General features: G+C 35.2%; 1 protein-coding gene across 1 annotated transcript in view; it reads right to left on the minus strand.

The window, feature by feature from the left end:
- Positions 1–7,296: 7,296 nt before the first annotated feature.
- LOC148942255 (diacylglycerol kinase epsilon-like) overlaps positions 7,297–17,960 on the minus strand; it is a 243,418-nt gene continuing 232,754 nt past the window's right edge. Inside the window, exons 9-10 of the mRNA XM_089103654.1 lie at positions 17,753–17,880; positions 7,297–8,456 (exon numbers count right to left, since the gene is read on the minus strand). Of these exons, the coding sequence (XP_088959780.1) occupies positions 8,343–8,456; positions 17,753–17,880 (242 nt within the window). The 3' untranslated portion in view covers positions 7,297–8,342. The remainder of the gene's footprint in view (positions 8,457–17,752; positions 17,881–17,960) is intronic.

A 17,960-nucleotide genomic window follows, 5' to 3' on the forward strand; every position in this document is an offset into this window, starting at 1 on the left:
TGCAAGAAATCTACCTTTTCTTGGCCTGACTGGATCAGCGTCCCTTCAATATCAAGCAAAGTAATTTATGTTGGTTTAGATGAGGTTAGAGCTTCTATGACGACCCTCCACCACCGGTTTCAATTAAGAAGATATTAAGCCAAGGTGGAAAGGGGGGAGGAGGTAGATACACAGTGAATATAATTTCCTGAATGAAAAAGAAATCATTGAAAAAGAAAATAAGACTTTGTTCTTTTTTAATGATATTTGTACTATAACTAGATAGGTCAAATCAGTTGTAGTTTGGTCATAGAATTTGGTAGAGGGAGATCTGCTCCAGGAATCAGTCATTTGTATCAATTTTTATTTCCAGTATTTAATTAAAACTTTGATTCTCTTATTTGTCATTGAGGTGCCTAATAAATACTGATAACGTCCTATTCCTTACGTTTTGGATTCACATACTAACCAACAAATGTAGGCCTGCCTCTATACACAATCAGACCAGATACCATTTCTTCCATCAGTAACCATTTTTCTATAACATGGCAGAATTTCTGATTCGCCTTTTTTATCCAACGCAAGCTATTTCCCGCCAAAACAAGCTGGTGGAAGTGAAATAACATAGACACACCTTTTATTTAAAGTTACAAAAATTATATGACATCATCTAAATTTCAGAATTTCCTCGCGCTGCACTGGATTGAACCTGTAAACCTTTGAGTGAAAAGTCCAGATTTTTCCACTACGCTTGCACGAGGTAATAAGGTATATTATTTGAAAGTATGATGGTAATTTTTATCAAATATCCCTTCCTGATATTATGCTAGTCCAAACTTTGGACAGTTATTACCGCAGCAGGCATAGTTGGAAAAAGTGATATTGACGAGTCTTAACAAAGCCCCCAGAGATTAATTCCCACGAGGAGGGGAATGGGATGTCAAAGCTTTAAATTTTCCATAAACTTTCGTTCTTTTTCCGAATAATAATAACCGCTGTTCTTGTTGGTTTTTTTTCGTTGTACCAGGCGGGAGGTTGTGGGGGGGGGTATTTTAAACCATATATACCGCTCTAAGAGAACTCATAGGCTGGTGATCATCAGTCCAATTAAATAACCTGAGCGCAAATTCGATACTAGAGAAATATAAAAAAAAAACCTGCTTTCAGTTTTATTTGCATCCAAAAGTACGTGAATACAGCATCAATACTGACCAAAACATGGATAATGAAAAGATAGAATTTGAAAACACTGCCGAAAAGCTAAAAATTATATATATACAAATATATAAAAAAGAGAAGCAGTATGGGGGAGATCATTTCCAACTTGTTATCATGAGTACCAACATTTTGCTTAAAAATGAGCCATTCAAAGGTCAAATTAAAGAGGTCTATAAAAGAAATAAGGCATAAAGTTGAAAAATAAGTTACGCAGTTTTATCTTTTGGGAAAGTAGGAAGGGGGATGGAGTTAATGTAAGGTATTATGGGATCAATCCTAAGAATCTCTGTATTTTTGCATTCCACTTTCTACAACATTTGCATTCTACATTTGCTGTCTTGCATTCTATTTTCGCATTCTACTATATTAGCATTCTACATTCTTGATATTTTGGTTCCACTTTGAAGCCATATTACTACTATTTATGTGCTCTTATAAAATAATTTTCTTTTTTCAAATAAAAGTATGAAGCAACATTAAAATTTAAAAAGAACAAAACTTATTCTGTATTATATATTCTATGTATTATATATATTCTTCTGTATTATATATATTCTGTATATATACCTATTTTTCATGAACAACTACTCAAACAAAAGGATCACTTAATGGGAATAAAAACTATTTTTAAAGCACTAAAACGTTAGTGTACAGAGCAAGGGATATTGGATGGGCAGATCGATTCATATATGGAATAATTTTATGACAATAGAGATGAATTTGGGCAAATTAGAATTGTGGCATTGAAAAAGGGCAAAAGAAACCCCCCCCCCCCCACTAACTGGCTGCGGAGTGAAAATTCTTAAATTAGTTTGCTTAGGGGTAGAAATTGATTTAAATTGTAAAATTATGCGGTTATTCAAGTGTTTGGCTTTATTATTTACTTATTTGACTTTTATTCACAAATAACATATACTAAAATAAATGAGATAAAAAGAGAAACGTGTTCACGTGTTTGGTTATCATTTAGAAGTAATATATACTGAAATAAATACCGAAATAAATACTGAAATGAATGAGAAAAAAAGAGAGATAAAAGTATTCAATTTTTAGTTAGCATTCACAAGCAATGCATACTGATCTAAATGAGAAAAAAAGGGAACAAAAAAGTATTCACGTGTTTGGTTATCACTCACAAATAATTCATCCTTAAATAAATGGAAAAAAAAAAATCATTCACAAATGCCATATATTGAAATAGACTCTGAAAGAAATGAGAGAAAAAAGAAAAAAGTATTCACGTCTTTGGTTTTCACTGACGAATAATACATACTGAAATAACTACCCAAATACATACTGAAATAAATGAGAGAAAAAAGAAAACAATTTCAAGCGTTTGGTTATCACTGAACAATAATATATACTGAACGGAATACCAAAACAAATACTGAAATAAATGAGAAGAAAAGAGAAAGAAAAATTCATGTGTTTGGTTATCATTTGCAGACAAAATTAAAATATTAATTTCTGGCAAACACCTTACTCCGTAAACGGTTTCAAATTAAACTGTGAACAAGTTAATTTTGAAATATTAATAATTAATAATTAACATTAAATTAATTAATTATTTTTATAAATAAATTAAATATTAATAATTAACAAGAAAAGATTAATAATTTTAAGATTATACTTTAATATGAGATTAAAAAACTTTTCACATTTTAAAACATAAGAATTACAAAAATAGCTCCGAATAGAGACTCCAACCGTCATTTTAACTCATGAACCCTTTTATGTGCTAGAGTTATGTATTTGACACGTATGCAGTAGAACAAAAGGAGTATTAAAACAAAATTCTTAACTCGACGTGTTAACTACTTAATTGTACTTAACGTAGCATGTTCGAGAACCCAACTCTCATGTTAACGCGTTTACTTGTAAGAGTCTTGTAGTTGACAGATTTAATAGAATAAGAAGAATATTATAACACAATTCAAAAGTGAAATCATTAATTTCTAAATATGGAGTGCGTTAAATGAAGGTATGCACGGTGTATATTAAATCAGTTAAATCACTAAAGCTTCAGCTAATAAGTTAAACTCATTAAATGAATTAATTGATTTTAAATAAGGTAATTGTTAACCTAGAAATCAACCGTGAGATTCGGAAACTTTCAACAAAACATATATTCAGGTATTTACTACTACAAGAAAGAAAAATGAATTGTGAATCCTATTACAAAAATTCGTTCATTTCTCACAAAAATTGAGGCTTCGGGATCTTTGCCGGTGCTTCTAGGAATCTAGGTTCAGGGTAATAGCATGCTAGTTTAGGGCCCAAAGACATCTTAAGTCGGGATAGCAGTTTGGTAATTCTTGTAACCGGAAGAACTAATAAATATATACAAAAAATAGATGGCAAGATAGTATGCCCTTGCATAAAAGCTATGGCAACCAGGGGTACTTTTTAGAATCTCTGGTATATAATGTAGTACATCAAGCAACAGTTATCACTGGTTTTCTTCCCCCCATATTGGTAACATCAACTTGTTTATAGTGGCAGTTTATTTGAGAGTACCGTCTATTTTTCTAGAATAGGTAATAACCCCAATGGTACCCTGCAAGGACGAAGGTACTATCTTGACATATACATCATTTTATTGAATTTCCTGGGAACTCAAATTAGGATTTAAAATGCTAATTGTAGGTCCCTTAAAATTCCATGAGTGCCAATATTAGTAAGCTGCACATATTTTGTTCATAAATACTAAAATAAATGAAAACACGAGAGAAAAGAGTATTCACGTGTTTTGGTTACCATTCATAAATAATATATGCCGAAATAAATACTGAAATAAATGAAAAAAAAGAGAAAGGAGAAATTACTACTCATTGTAATACTGTTTATCCTCTTTCATAGAGGAGTACAGCCTCAAAATATTCTTTTTTAGCAAAAAAAAAAAAAAAACAGCAAAAATTAAAGTTACAAATCCCTTCCTGGACCACATATTTTATTACCAAAATTTTGTGGATACAAAAGTACATAATAAAAAAAGAAAATCATAGATTTTGGAAATGGTTACCAACTTCAGATAAAAAGTACAAGCCTGATCATTGATATACTATTATGTTGTTCTATATCATCTGATCTGTGTTATTACAGCGTAATGTCCATCTTCCTCTATGCTAACTAATACTGGAAGCTAAAGGTCCAACCGGAGAAATGTGTCCGTTTGAAAACATGTGCGTTAGAAGAGTCCTGAACATATCGTTGCAGGAAAGAGTCACCAACATCGAAATTCACCAGGAAACCAATCGACCATTACTTACTGACATTCTAAAACGATGGATTGACTCCCAAATACAGTGTACGAGTGACGCAACGAGGGAAGGCGCAAAAGAGGTCAGACAAGACATACCTCATGACGGCTATAGTGACCGAAGAAATCAGAACCAAAGTGAGAGGACGTTATAACCGCAGCTCAGCTCTGAGATGTCTGGCGATGTTTTGTATACGCCCTATAAGCCATTACTGGCTTTGAGGGATCTAAGTTAAGATCTGCGTTATTACACAGCCCCTATTTTGCATCTAATAATAATCGCTCCACATATTCAAAATAGCAGTGCTGTCGTAACAATATTATCGTAGTTTATCATCCAAAGACCTTTGCAAACGTTTTTGACTGAATTTTACGAATTTTACATTTGTTTAATATCACTGCTATCAAAAACCTCTAAAATTGTGAAGATTTGAAACCATACGCGAAGACAAACGACAAGAAACATGATTTTAAATAGGTTTTATGCCAAGAAAGTATGCTGCCATCTAGCGTCTCAAGGCCAACAAGGACGTAATATGCTGTACAATTAATTAGAGCAAACAAAGTGGCATTTTCGTGCGTCCGAATGAGTGTTTTCGACAGCAACGCATAATAATTTTCAGAATACATCTGACACATTCAGATACATCCAGAATAATAAAAGGGAAGTGATTGGATTGTCTTAGGGGAGGGGGAGACAGAGAAATTAAAAAAGTATTAAACAGGTAAAAGAATGTCTAAAAAAAATTGTCTAATGTAGAACCATATTTAGTAAAAAAACAAACTAATCTACGAGTGCCTAACCTCATTTAGGATTTTATGTTGATAATAATTTGAGTTGGAAGAAACACATAAATATGATTTCTTCTAAACTTACACAAGGTCTTGGAGTAATGCGGCGTTTGAAACATGTGTTACCTTTAACTGTTTTAAGACATATATATCATACTGTTTTTCATCCTGTTATTGTTTATGGTTGCTGTATTTATGCATCTAATTTTTCTTCAAATATTAAAAGACTGCAGATTCTTCAGAATAAGGCACTACGAGTACTGGGTGAGTTTGTTCAGTATGAGCATACACGTGAATCTTTTATTAGTTTTAGAATTTTAAATATTCATCAGATCAGGGACCATCAGGCGGGAGTGTTTACTTACCAGGTGCTTAATAGATTATCTCCAGAATATTTTAGAGATTTTTTTAAGTTTAATTCTGATTATCATCATCATAGGACTAGAGGTCGTTGAAGCTTGGTCTCAGAAGTAAGGAGTACGAGTCGATCTAGTTTTGCAATTAAAAACTATGCAGTTAATTTATGGAATGGTTTCCCGGAGAGTATTAGGGAGTCAAGAAAGCCAGTTTCAGTTCAAAATTAGATTAAAAAAAGTTTTTTTTGGGTGGGAATTAAATTTTTTTTTTTTTAATGTATATTTTTTTAATATTTTTTATTTTTTAATGTTAAATTTTAATTAAGTTGTAAATGAAAATGTTAAAAAAAAATGTTAAATTGAGTTAATTTGTATTGAATGGTATGAAAAGAGTAGAAAGAGGGAATGAGTTTTGGTTTATGATAAAAGATTGTGTGACGCTGCTCAAGTCACAATAGTGGCTTAATAAAACGTCATACGTTCTTACCATCTCTACGTTTGTTGATAATGTTATTAAAAAAATGTGTTGTAAGTGCCAGTTAAGTATGATGTATTATTAGTTGAAAATAAAAGTCAAGTCAAGTCTAAAAGTCAAGTCAAGTCATTGCTTTATATATATTTTTACATATTGGAATGAAAGAGCATAACAAAATTAATTTAGGGGGGGGGGGAGGCTTTAAGTTCTGAGAACTGAACAGAACAGTTTAAAAAAAAAAATAAGCTTTCCTAAATTCTTAGTTTTGTGAGTAGTTCCGATCCCCTGGACGCCTTAGCTCCTGGACGACTGCGACCAATACTTAAGTTATCACACATGCTGAAATGGGGATTGTGATAACTCATTTCAGAATTCTATACTTTCTGTTGTTGCCACATGGCTGTCTTAGAAGCTGATCTGAGGAAGGCCATTCTACCCTATTTTTAGGTTCTTTACGAAATTACTTGATTTACTCTTCATTCTTACACTAACTTCATTTTTACACTTAATTTACTCTTCATATTCAGAAGCAATTTCAATAAAATCAAAAATGACAAAAAATTATTTTTCCATCGAACACAAAAAAAAATCCTTTTTTAGAAGCCAATACGATTAAGTCCATACTAAAATGCATTTAGGGATTTAGAGATTAGGGATGGGTTACTAGGGACATCACTATCCTTGCTCCAAGCAAATACGAGAATACCGTGCAGTTTTTAAGCAGATTAATAAATAATAAATATGCTTAATAAAATAAACCGAAGAAAAACGAAAATAAATAATAAATAAACAATAAAACCAAATCCTGAAAACACATCCTGTTTTATGTTTTTTTCGCATTTTCTTTTATAGACTTGAATCAGATTTACTTCTGATCTTAGTATTTTCTTACTGATTATTTAGTTCACCTCATTTCCAACTGTTCAATTTTATTTTTCCCTCAGTATTATAAATCAATACTATTTGTCAAGGATAAAAATGTTTACAAATCTGTTAAGTGTCTAGTTTTGGAAGGTATTCCCATAGGAAAGATCCGCTAGAAATCATTTTTAGTCAACCCTCGGCATGAGCGTAGCATAAGAATTTTCATATTAGGTGATAAGGAGAAAAAAATGTGTCCATCAATTACTTTTGAGGATTCTTTTCGAGGGGTTTTTATCCTTGACAAATAGTATTGATCTATAATATTGAGGGAAATATAAAATTGAACAGTTGGAAATGAGGTGAACTAAATAATCAGTAAGAAAATACTAAGATCAGAAGTATACCCCCTTACCCTTACCCTATCTTTCAGTTTTCTAACTAGGACCATTATTTTGGCAAAATCAAATCTGTGAAAAACAAAAACTAAAAACTATCTGCCCTTTTGAGGACAATGCAAAATTTCACATTTTTGTAGATAGGGGCTTGAAATCCCTTCAACAAGGTTCTCTGATACGCTGAATTTGATCTTGCAATTTTTTTGAGTCTTGTTCTGGAAGGTATTACAATAAGGAAGTTCCGCTAGAAATTATGTTTAGTCAAACCTCGGTATGATTGCAGCAAAAGAACTTTCTTCTTAGGTGATAAGGAGAAAAAAAAGTGTTTTGATAAATTACTTTTGAGGATTCTTTTCGAGGGGTGGGGGTAACGGATTCCATAGGAAGCGCTACCCCCTTAACCTATCCGCCCATGGTCCTCGACTAAGCAAACCACGAGGTAAGTAACACAACTGATTACAACGTAAATTTTAGTGCATTTGATGTAATTCTAAACATATAAACATATTCATGTAAACTTATTCGGGAATATATTTGCAAGAATGAATTCGAGGTAAATTTTTGACAACGAATGATTTTTTATGTATTCAGTATAATTTTTCAGTATATATTTTTTTTTATTCGCTATAATTTTATATAATTTTGGTAGAAATTCTTTTTTCATAGTTGGACACTTAATCTTTTGAGGGTTAAAAAAGAACTATAATTTCTTAGATAAGAACCCTATAAGGGCTCTTAAAAAGTAAGGCTCAAACACTTATATTAAGGCCAGATGCACTGAGCCCGACACACGAGATGATAATAGCTTTTGGGTGTATTACACTGGAAATTAGCCTAGCATTTGCAGACACTTTACATTTAAAGTAAGGCTCAAACACTTATATTAAGGCCAGATGCACTGAGCCCGACACACGAGATGATAATAGCTTTTGGGTGTATTACACTGGAAATTAGCCTAACATTTGCAGACACTTTACATTTGTATATCACTATTATTAGCTGTTTCAATTTTGGTGTAAGATTTTTGACTTTGAAATATTTGTGACAGTAATATTGGCAGGTTGTTGCTCCCATGGCTCACCATCTGCTTGAGCAGGAACTAATCCCTGAAGAACAATCTAAAAAGAATCAAATTTTAAAAATGGCAATATATAAAAATATCAAACGAGAAATGTAGTCTAAAGACAAGAAGCACAACTTAAACGAGCATAAATGAATTAAATTATGAGATAAGTTAAAAGGTAGCTGATGAGATAAGTGGAAAATAGAGAAAAAGAGAAATAGCATAAAACAAGAGTCAGACAATTTTAATAGCAGGGAACGGATCTAAAGAAGGAAAAGAGTAATTCCTTTACTGATACTTCAAAAACACGCAGTTGAAGGGACAATTCCATGATTCCCAGTATAACAAAATGCCCAATAACATTCACTAATTCAAGAAGTCAAGAAACACGATATACGATCTTACGCAAGCAAAATAACTTTCCGGGGGCACTCGGCGCGGCAAAGTGACTTCATAACAGCTCCTTGCAGGTTGCCTAGCCCCTTCACAACGCCGTCATAACCCCTTGATGTAGCTTCGACGCCAGGGCGTCACGTCAAGCTGCTGACCACTTGCTAACGCCCCTTTTTCTTGAATTTCTGATCGGGTGGAATATGAAACAGCTTTCCTGTAGTTATTGGATAATCCTGTGTCGTTTTCTTGCACAAGAATTTCATTTTTTTTTACACATATATTTGACTTTTTGAAAATTCCCTTCATGTGTTTCTTAATTTTTGAGTATTCTGTGAAACGAAAATTATGCTAAATGAATTTTTTTTTTTTTTTAAACGTACTGTTTTTAAAAATTCACTTGGTGTGTTACTGACTTTTTCAAGTTTCTGTTTAAGTTTGCGATAAAATGTTTCCTTGAAAAACTTTCTCACACTTTAAATAAGCACTTAACCTAGTTAAATCAATTATCTAAAATAAAAATAAGAAAAAAAATACAATGTAGGCTTATAGTACAAGAAAGATATGTATGTTCACTCTTGCAGAAACAAGTTGAAAAATAATTTTTCTGAAACTCTATACTTGCTCCTTTTGCATATGAATTCTGCATAACTATTCATATGCTTGCATAATATAACTTCCAAAGAAAATGAATTAGTACAATTGATGTGCTGATGTAGGCGAGGCTTTTGTTCAGCATAGGCTCAAATAGGTGCATGAATATAAAGTTGTGAAAATGTGAAATTTCTTAACATTCTTCAACTATGAGAGAATAAATGAGAATAAGCAGTAAAAATTATATTGCACATCCCGCATGTGTGGGGATGTGATAAGTTTTTTTTATTGTTAAAAAAATAGAGTTGTTAGAAAGTCAAACTTTAGCGTAAAGAGCGAGGCGTTGAGGAGGGGACAGCCCCTTTCGTAAACGGAATGATTTCTGTTTGTTTTAAGTTTTAACGTCGTTCCTTACTTTCAGTTAAAAAAAAACTTCAGTTTTTTTTATATTTAATTTTTGAACGTTTTTGAATTAATGCAGGTTTTGATTTTGGCTCACCGTACATGAATAATTAAAACAAAATTCTTATGCTAATTTTCCTTTAATTTGGTTAAACGGCTTTCTCAAAAGTTGTTAAATTTTATTTACGAACGTTTTTAAACTTATGAATTAACTTACGTAACGAACTTCTATGTTCATAGATTTTTAATACGTATATTAGGGGGGTTCGCCCCCTAGTCAATACCTTGCTCTTTAAGCTAAAGTTCGAATTTATTTCCAGTTCTTTAAAAATTACCCTTAATCACAATCAGTTAATCAGTTGAAATCAGCTGAAAAACTTGTTTTTTTTTTACTTAATTTCTGATCTTTTTCTTTAATGATGCTGGGAATCCGGCGCCCCCTTCATAGCAATGTTCCTTCCCCCATGAAAAATTTCTTCATGGAGAGATCCTCCTATATAAACCCCGACCCACCCCCCACCTACCAAAAAAATCCCCCCTGAAAACGTCTGTATACTTCCCAATAACCAATACTATATGTTAACATTGGGTAAAGTTCATCCCTTTCAGCCCTCCCCCGGGGATTTCGGGGGATTAAGTCATTCTAAATGACATTGTTATCCTATTTTTGACCATGCTGAACAAAATGGCTATCTCAAAATTTTGATCGGGTGACTTAGGGAAAAAATGAGAGTGGGAGGGGGCCTAGTTGCCCTCCATTTTTTTGGTCACTTAAAAAGGGCACTAGAACTTTTAATTTCCTTTCCAATGAGCCCTCCCGCGATATTCTGGGAGCATTGGGTCAATACGATAACCCCTGGGAAAAAAAAAACAACAAAAAACAAATAAACACGCGTCCGTGATCTTTCTTCTGGCAAAAAATGCAAAATTCCACATTTTTCTAGATAGGTGCTTGAAACCTCTACAGTAGGGTTCTCTGATACGCTGAATATGATGGTGTGATTTTCATTAAGGTTCTATAACTTTTAGGGGTCTTTCCGCCTTTTTTCTAAAATCAGCGAAATTTTCTCAGACGCGTAACTTTTGATGTATCTATTGGTATCAAAATTCCGTTTTTTAGAGTTTCGGTACCATTGAGCTGAGTCGCTCCTTACTTACAGTTCGTTACCACAAACTGTTTGAAAGAATTTGTTTCCAAATTTATAGAAGAAAAACAATTTTTCAAAATCTAGAAAGTGAGTATCACAATACAAGGTAACTTTCAAAGTTTAAGAGAAGGAGCAACAAATTCAGGGATGAGACTTTTGCATCTTAGGATAAATCCTAGCTTCTTGGAGTAAGAGAATCTAATTTTACTGAGATGCTCAGTCCATGAGAGATTCGAAGAGAAATTAACTCCAAGTAGGCGTAGTGTATCAACTCGGGATATTGCCTTTCTTTTGAAGACGAAATCAGGATGAGCCCTCACCTTAGAAATTAGGAGCTCTTTCGTTTTTGATGCGTTAAAACTGACAAGCCACGCACCTGCCCACTTCTGAATTCTTTCGAATCAGCCTGAAGCTCCTTGTGGGGTTCGCTGGGATCTTCGTCCTTAGCAGTTGATATTTTTGTTGTCGTGTCATCAGCAAAGTGATGAAGTTTCTTCACAAGGTTATCCCCTAGGTCGTTTATAAACACCAAGAAAAGAGTTGGCCTAAGAATATTTCCTTGGGTTACTCCTGATTAGATTGGGTGTTTTTTTGTACGAAGTCATCGAGGACAACCTGCAATGAATGTTGACAAAGAAAGTAAGCAAGCACCTCAAATAGTCGACCATCAACTCCACAGGCTTTCAGTTTACAAAGAAGTTCGTTGTGCCATACACCATCAAAGGCTTTTGCGATGTCAAAGGAGAGAAGGCACATATCGTGCCCCTGAGAAAGAAACCCACCCCACTCTTGATACTGCGCAATCAGACAGTCTAATGTCGATTGTTTTCTGCAAAACCGGATTGCGTGTCAGCCAACAACAGATGTGACTCGAGGTATTAGTAAAGGGTCTTGTTAATGGCACTTTCATAAACTTTACCTACGCAGGACAGCAGACTTATTGGACGATACGATCCAACATTAGTAAGGTCGTATTCTCCCTTTGGGACAGGGATCACATGAGCAATTTTCCAGGATTTCAGAAATGATCCCGCAGCAAAGCATTTTCTATACAGAGAGGCGAAAGGACCAGTAAGTTCAAACCGGATTGCGTGTCTGCCAACAACAGATGTGACTCGAGGTATTGGTAAAGTGTCTTATTAATGGCGCTCTCATAAACTTTACCTACGCAGGACAGCAGACTTATTGGACGATACAATCCAACATTACTAAGGTCGGATTCTCCCTTTGGGACAGGGACCACATGAGCAATTTTCCAGGTTTTCGGAAATGATCCTGCAGCTAAGCATTTTCTATACAGAGAGGCGAGAGGACCAGCAAGTTCAAGGGCATATCTTTTGAGGATGAGATTAGGAATCGTGTGAGATCCTAAAACTTTGGTGACATCCAGCTGGCTTTGCGTTCTGAGCACCTTACTAGTAGTTATGTTACCGCTGGTGATTTTCACATCTGTTCATGGCAGAAAGGGGAGAGGGGAGGCTCCGCCGTCATCAAGTTGGGAGACTTTTGAAAAGGCCTGTGCAAGAAAATCTGCCTTTCCCTGGCCCAACTTGATCATCGTCCCTTCAACATCAAGCGAAGGAACTTATGTTGGTTTATATGACGGTAGAGCTTCTATGACGACCCTCCACCACCGCTTTGCAGGGGCACTTTTCCCGGTCCTCGTCTGATTCAGTGAAACATCATTTCATATGAACGTTCTTTCTGGCCCTGGTCGCATTTATACAACCAGCATTGAACCAAGGCTTATCTCGAGTTAAGACTTTTACTATTTTTGATGGGACGAATTGCTGAATGGCCACTGTAATCACTATTTTGCAAAGTAAATCTTCTTTATTTGGGGCTTCTTTTAAAATTTACACAACGACTTTGCCTATAAGAAGCTTTGCAGACCATTCTAATCTGTAGGTGATACTGCCTGATGATCCCGTCGTGCTTTACAGGTGGGGGTATTTTGAGATTTCCGAAAGCTATAATTATCACAAGGTCGCTGGCAAAAGAATAGATTTCGACACTAAAGGAATCCGAATGATCAGTTAAGAAGATATCAAGCCGGGAAGATCCACGAGGGCCAATATAAGTGTCGATTTCAACAGCTTCAAAGCTGTTCTAGGCAATAAGAAAGAATCAGGTCTAGCAGATCTACGCCTTCCACATCAGTCGTACGACATTTCAGCTAGTGGCCATGATGAATGTTAAATCCTCCTTGGATTATTATACCTGATTTAGGGAACTTTTGCTTCACAAATTCCAAGCAATCTTCCAGATGTCCGATGATTTTCATCTTTGGTGGGCCATAGACTATACCAATAACAAAAAATATGTTTGGTAGGTTTACTTTCACCCAAAGGACCTCCTTATCGCTAGGAATCAAAAGTGACGAAAATGGGATGTTAGCTTTAAGGTATATAGCAACACCACCTCCAACTGGCTCAATGGGTAGTTAGTCCAAACAGTGGACACAAGAAGTCCTAAGACAGACTTTGCTATATCAGATGAGGAGTGGTTATAAGACATCTTACTTAACCTCAGCAAGGGTAGTGGTGACCCCAATAGGAGCAGGAGTCGACACCTTGCAGTACCTACCACTCTCAAGCTCTGCTGGCAGGGACGCCAAACTGTGAGTGGTGGCCCGGAGCATACCACCACATACCCAAACTAGCAGAGGCCGGCTGTCCAAATCTGGATCTTTCACCCTTTCACACTTGTCCTCCTGGAGATGATCCACCCAAGATGGTATCCTGAAGTACCATACAATTTAACCCATTGCTGGAAGAAAGTTTGCAACTAACAGGGCGTGTCTACACGCCGGTGGGATTTGCTTAGTGTGCATCAAAGGGGCCGCCTTCCTCCTCCATAAGATATACCTTTTTGGCAACCTGCATGCACATATTGGGGTCGCATATTGTCTCCTAAATTATTCACCCTGTTTATAAATTCTGTTGTGGTGCTTATGGAAAAGAAGGAGGCGCCGATGGTGAGTTTAGATATTGTTTCCATTCCATAAAGACAGAAAAACGAGCAAAAATGGGGTTTTTAAAAGCCAACTGGAAATACTGAAAAAACGCATCTTAGCGAATATTTCGAGGGGACAAACGCCTCTCTTCCTCAGCGCGAAACTCAAAAATATAATCAATACGAGTGCCGAAGAACAAACCAACAAATAAAACGTGGAAAGTCAATGTGAATGTGAAAAAAAACAATGAAAACAAAAACGAAAAATTAAAAGATTAATTAAAATCAAAAAAATCCAAAAATTGTAAGAATTAAAACCAAATAACTAACAACAATAAAAGCAAGTCATACCAGTATCCGTGATTTGCAAAGAAATTCAAAATTGAACAGCCATCGACGGATACTAGTGAATAACTGATAATTAAAAGAAAAACATTCATTCACTCAAACAAAAACCAAATAGCATTGAATGAGTTTGACAGCTATGTCATTTGACTCCTGATTTTAATAATTGCTAAGGCTCAAAATGAGACTCTTCAACAGCAAGGTGATGAGCATACTGCTTTACTCGTGTAAAATCTGGAAACTCGACCAAACTTACTTTATCCGACGATTGTTGCACGTCCGGTGGCACTACTGAGTTATCAACGAACAATTATGAACCCGCACCATGCAATCAGCTATCACAGAAGTAATCAAGTATAGACGCTGGCGCTTTCTTGGTCACGTATTACGGATGCCGGACAGTAGACTACCGAACATGAAACTCCAATGGAATCCAGGGGGCTCAAGACGCAAAGGCAGGCTGATGAAAACTCGACGCCGGACGCAAGAAAAAGACGGAGCAACAATAAACACTGCTATTGTGCCAGACTGGGCGGATGTACTAGCCGCTACCTAGTTCTGAGAAGAATGGCGGAGTCTCACTAATGCCCTATGAGCCCTGGACGGTGTTGGAGGAACTAAGGTCAAAGGTCTAAGGTCTATGATATTCCAGTGCCCTACAAGCAGTGAAGAAAAAAAAATTATCATTGCTACCCATGTAAAAAAGTCATTTTCCTTGTTGCTCAAGCCAGGCTCTATGCTTCCAGTATGGGATTTTCAGCCATGGCAATTTCAAAATTGTACTTTTTGTTTTGAACCGACGACAATTTTGCGGTTTCAGGTTATTTTTCAAAATTCCCATAAATTATATTTCAAAATAACATTTTACTGTTAATAGTAACATTTTACTCATCGAGATAATAGTTGCCATTTCTAAATCACCTACAAGTGGCGATTTTTTCTCACTTGTCAGTTGTTGTACTTTTTAAGCACCATCCTTAATTTTTGGTTACTATGGGCCGAGTTTCGTTCTTTGCAAGGTTACAGCTGCCGTTCCAACTACGATTGACATATATAACGTAATTCATGTGCTATTCATCATGCGTAAGAAGATGCACTTTTTGTCAAAATTTTCATTTTATTTTTTATACTAGGTTACGTTAATTACAAGAACAATCAAATACAGTAGTTTTCCTTCCAAATGGACCCTTAAACATGTCGTTAATGTTGCAGCACCCCACGAACGGTAACAAAAAAAAAAAAAAAAAAAAAAAAAAAAAAAAAAAAAAAAAAAAAAAACAAGGAAGAAGCAGGGGGATAATAAAAAAAAAGGAGACACATTTTCCCAAGCGAAAAAACAGTTTTACTTGTAACTCAAAAAAGAGGACTGTAATTCTCCTAGATTGGGGTTTCGGCTATGGAGGTTCGAATAGTTCGGTTTTCATCTCGATCGAACACCATATTCGTGGGGTTGTAGTAGGCTATATTTTGAAAATCCCGCAGATTTGTTTTCGCGATAAACTTTTACCACTAAGATTAATCGAAATCATAGTTTCTTTTTCGGCTGTGAAAACACAAAAGACGTTATGCGACATATCAGTCAAAAATGAGTTATATATTGGTTTTACGAAAACCAGGCACGCCTGATTGATTGGTTTAATCAGAATGAATGCATCCCCTTTCATTATCGAGATATTCTTAATTTTATAATTGACTCGAACACGTTATGACCACATTTTGACCAAAGACCAAAATCTTTAAAATCACGACTCTTCCACAGCCACGAAGATTGTCACCTAAGGCTCACTGCAAGATGGCCAGAAAGATACGATTGGATTTTGAGAGGGATACAGAAAAATTTTTTCCAAAACAATTTTTTACTTCTCCACACTTTGAAAAATATCGCTTAACGCCGTTCGCATTTCCACAGCGAATTTTTAAATATGCTTCAAATGCCGATTCTTTTTCACATGACAGTTTTTTGAGAATTTTTTTTTGGATTTTGGTTACTACGGATTAGAAGTCATTATTTACTATGCAATTACTGGTAATACGAGGATGACAAGTGATGGTTTCAAGGTTTAATTTTAAAATATTTGTACACAATAGACATAAACAGAGGGTAAACGCCGGAGACACAAGGTCGAATGACAAAAACCCGGTACATTAATCGGAATAAACCTATTTGACAACAAACAAATAAATAAGAGTTATTCCATGACTCACCAATAGACCGACACCCACCCAGCAAACCCACCGACACCGGACAAATATCCTCTGAAAACACACCAATAAAAAAAAACTAACGGGCGAGCACGGGTAACCGATGACCGGCAGCTCACAGGGAAAAACACCCAACAAAACAATATTGTCAAATGTACCCAGCTTTTTAATATATTATTAATTCTTGAATTTATTTATAAGGATAGAATGAAGTTGCTTTTTTATATTTGGAAGAGATTTGCTGCAATCAATAAATGGTAGATGTAGACACCATGAACCCGTGATTGGAAATAATGGCAAGAACCGTGATCTCTCTGTGCTTAATTTTAGGTGCTGAATGTTCCATTTATGCCGGGTTTCATAAGAATGGGCATGTTGCACAGGGAAAAATTATTCGAACGTAAGTACGTAGGTAGTTCCGACCGGTCATATTTTACCTTAAATAAAAAAGAGTTAAGGGTGAATATCTGTGAAACAGGCATGGTTACATAATAGGATAACGACAATGACGAGGAGACAATGAGAACATGCCAATGACAATGACAATGAGGACATGCCAATGACAATGAGGACATGCCAATGACAATGACAATGAGGACATGGAATATAAGAGAATGACTGCTGAAAATAGGAGTGGTGACAAACGAGGTGAAAAATGAAAGAAATGACAAGTGGTGAATATGATTATGAAAGCAGACAAATGATGTCGATGACTGTTTTGATTGATTTTTTTTTAATTTAGCGAAAAAATTCAGGTGAAAGAATCTAGATTTTAACCTCAACGAACTTGGCATTTACAAAATAAGAAAATAAAATCAATTCAAGAAGTGTATTACTAACAGTCTAAACCCAGTACAATAAGCACAAACGTAAGCACCTATGAAATAAATGTGAGTGTACATTGCTCCGAGAATGTTAAAGCTTTTGAAATTACTTATAGCTTTAAGAAAGCAATATTAAAAAGTAAGATGTCCATAATATAAGCCGTTCCTTTTTGTGGACCATGTCTCTTCAGAATGAGTTCATTCTAGAATGAGTTCAGAAGATCGTGCTTGAAATATTATAATTTGAAGCGGCTGCCACTTTTCTTTAAATTACCCGAATAGTGATCCCGAATTTTATTCCGAATAGTGAAACTCATAAGGCAAAGTAGCACATTTGGGTGAATTGTGCCAATTTTTCAAATTGAGGAAACAGCTTTCATTTAACCTACTGGATTAAACTTTCAAAAGCCTAGAAACAAGCCAAAATTGGTAGCACCGATTTGGAGTCTAGTAATGCAGGGAGTTCAACCCTAATTCTTCTTAAAGCTTACCTTGACTGTATTCGCCTGTCCCAAACGAATGGGGGATGAAAGTCCAACTTGCATCTGCGCAATATGAAATGAAGAAGTGATACCAAAGACTTCAATTTTACCATCATTATAGCTTGCTTCTTCGAAATCTACAAAAAAAAGTTTAGCTACACAAGTTGTTTTTATCAAGCTTATTGCAATTAATTTTTGCTTTCTTATGACGTTCAAT

This window comes from Artemia sp. Qi Xiang Cuo, chromosome 17 (genome assembly GCF_049724085.1).
Source record: "Artemia sp. Qi Xiang Cuo chromosome 17, ASM4972408v1, whole genome shotgun sequence".
In the NCBI taxonomy this organism is placed as follows: Eukaryota; Metazoa; Arthropoda; class Branchiopoda; order Anostraca; family Artemiidae; genus Artemia; species Artemia sp. Qi Xiang Cuo.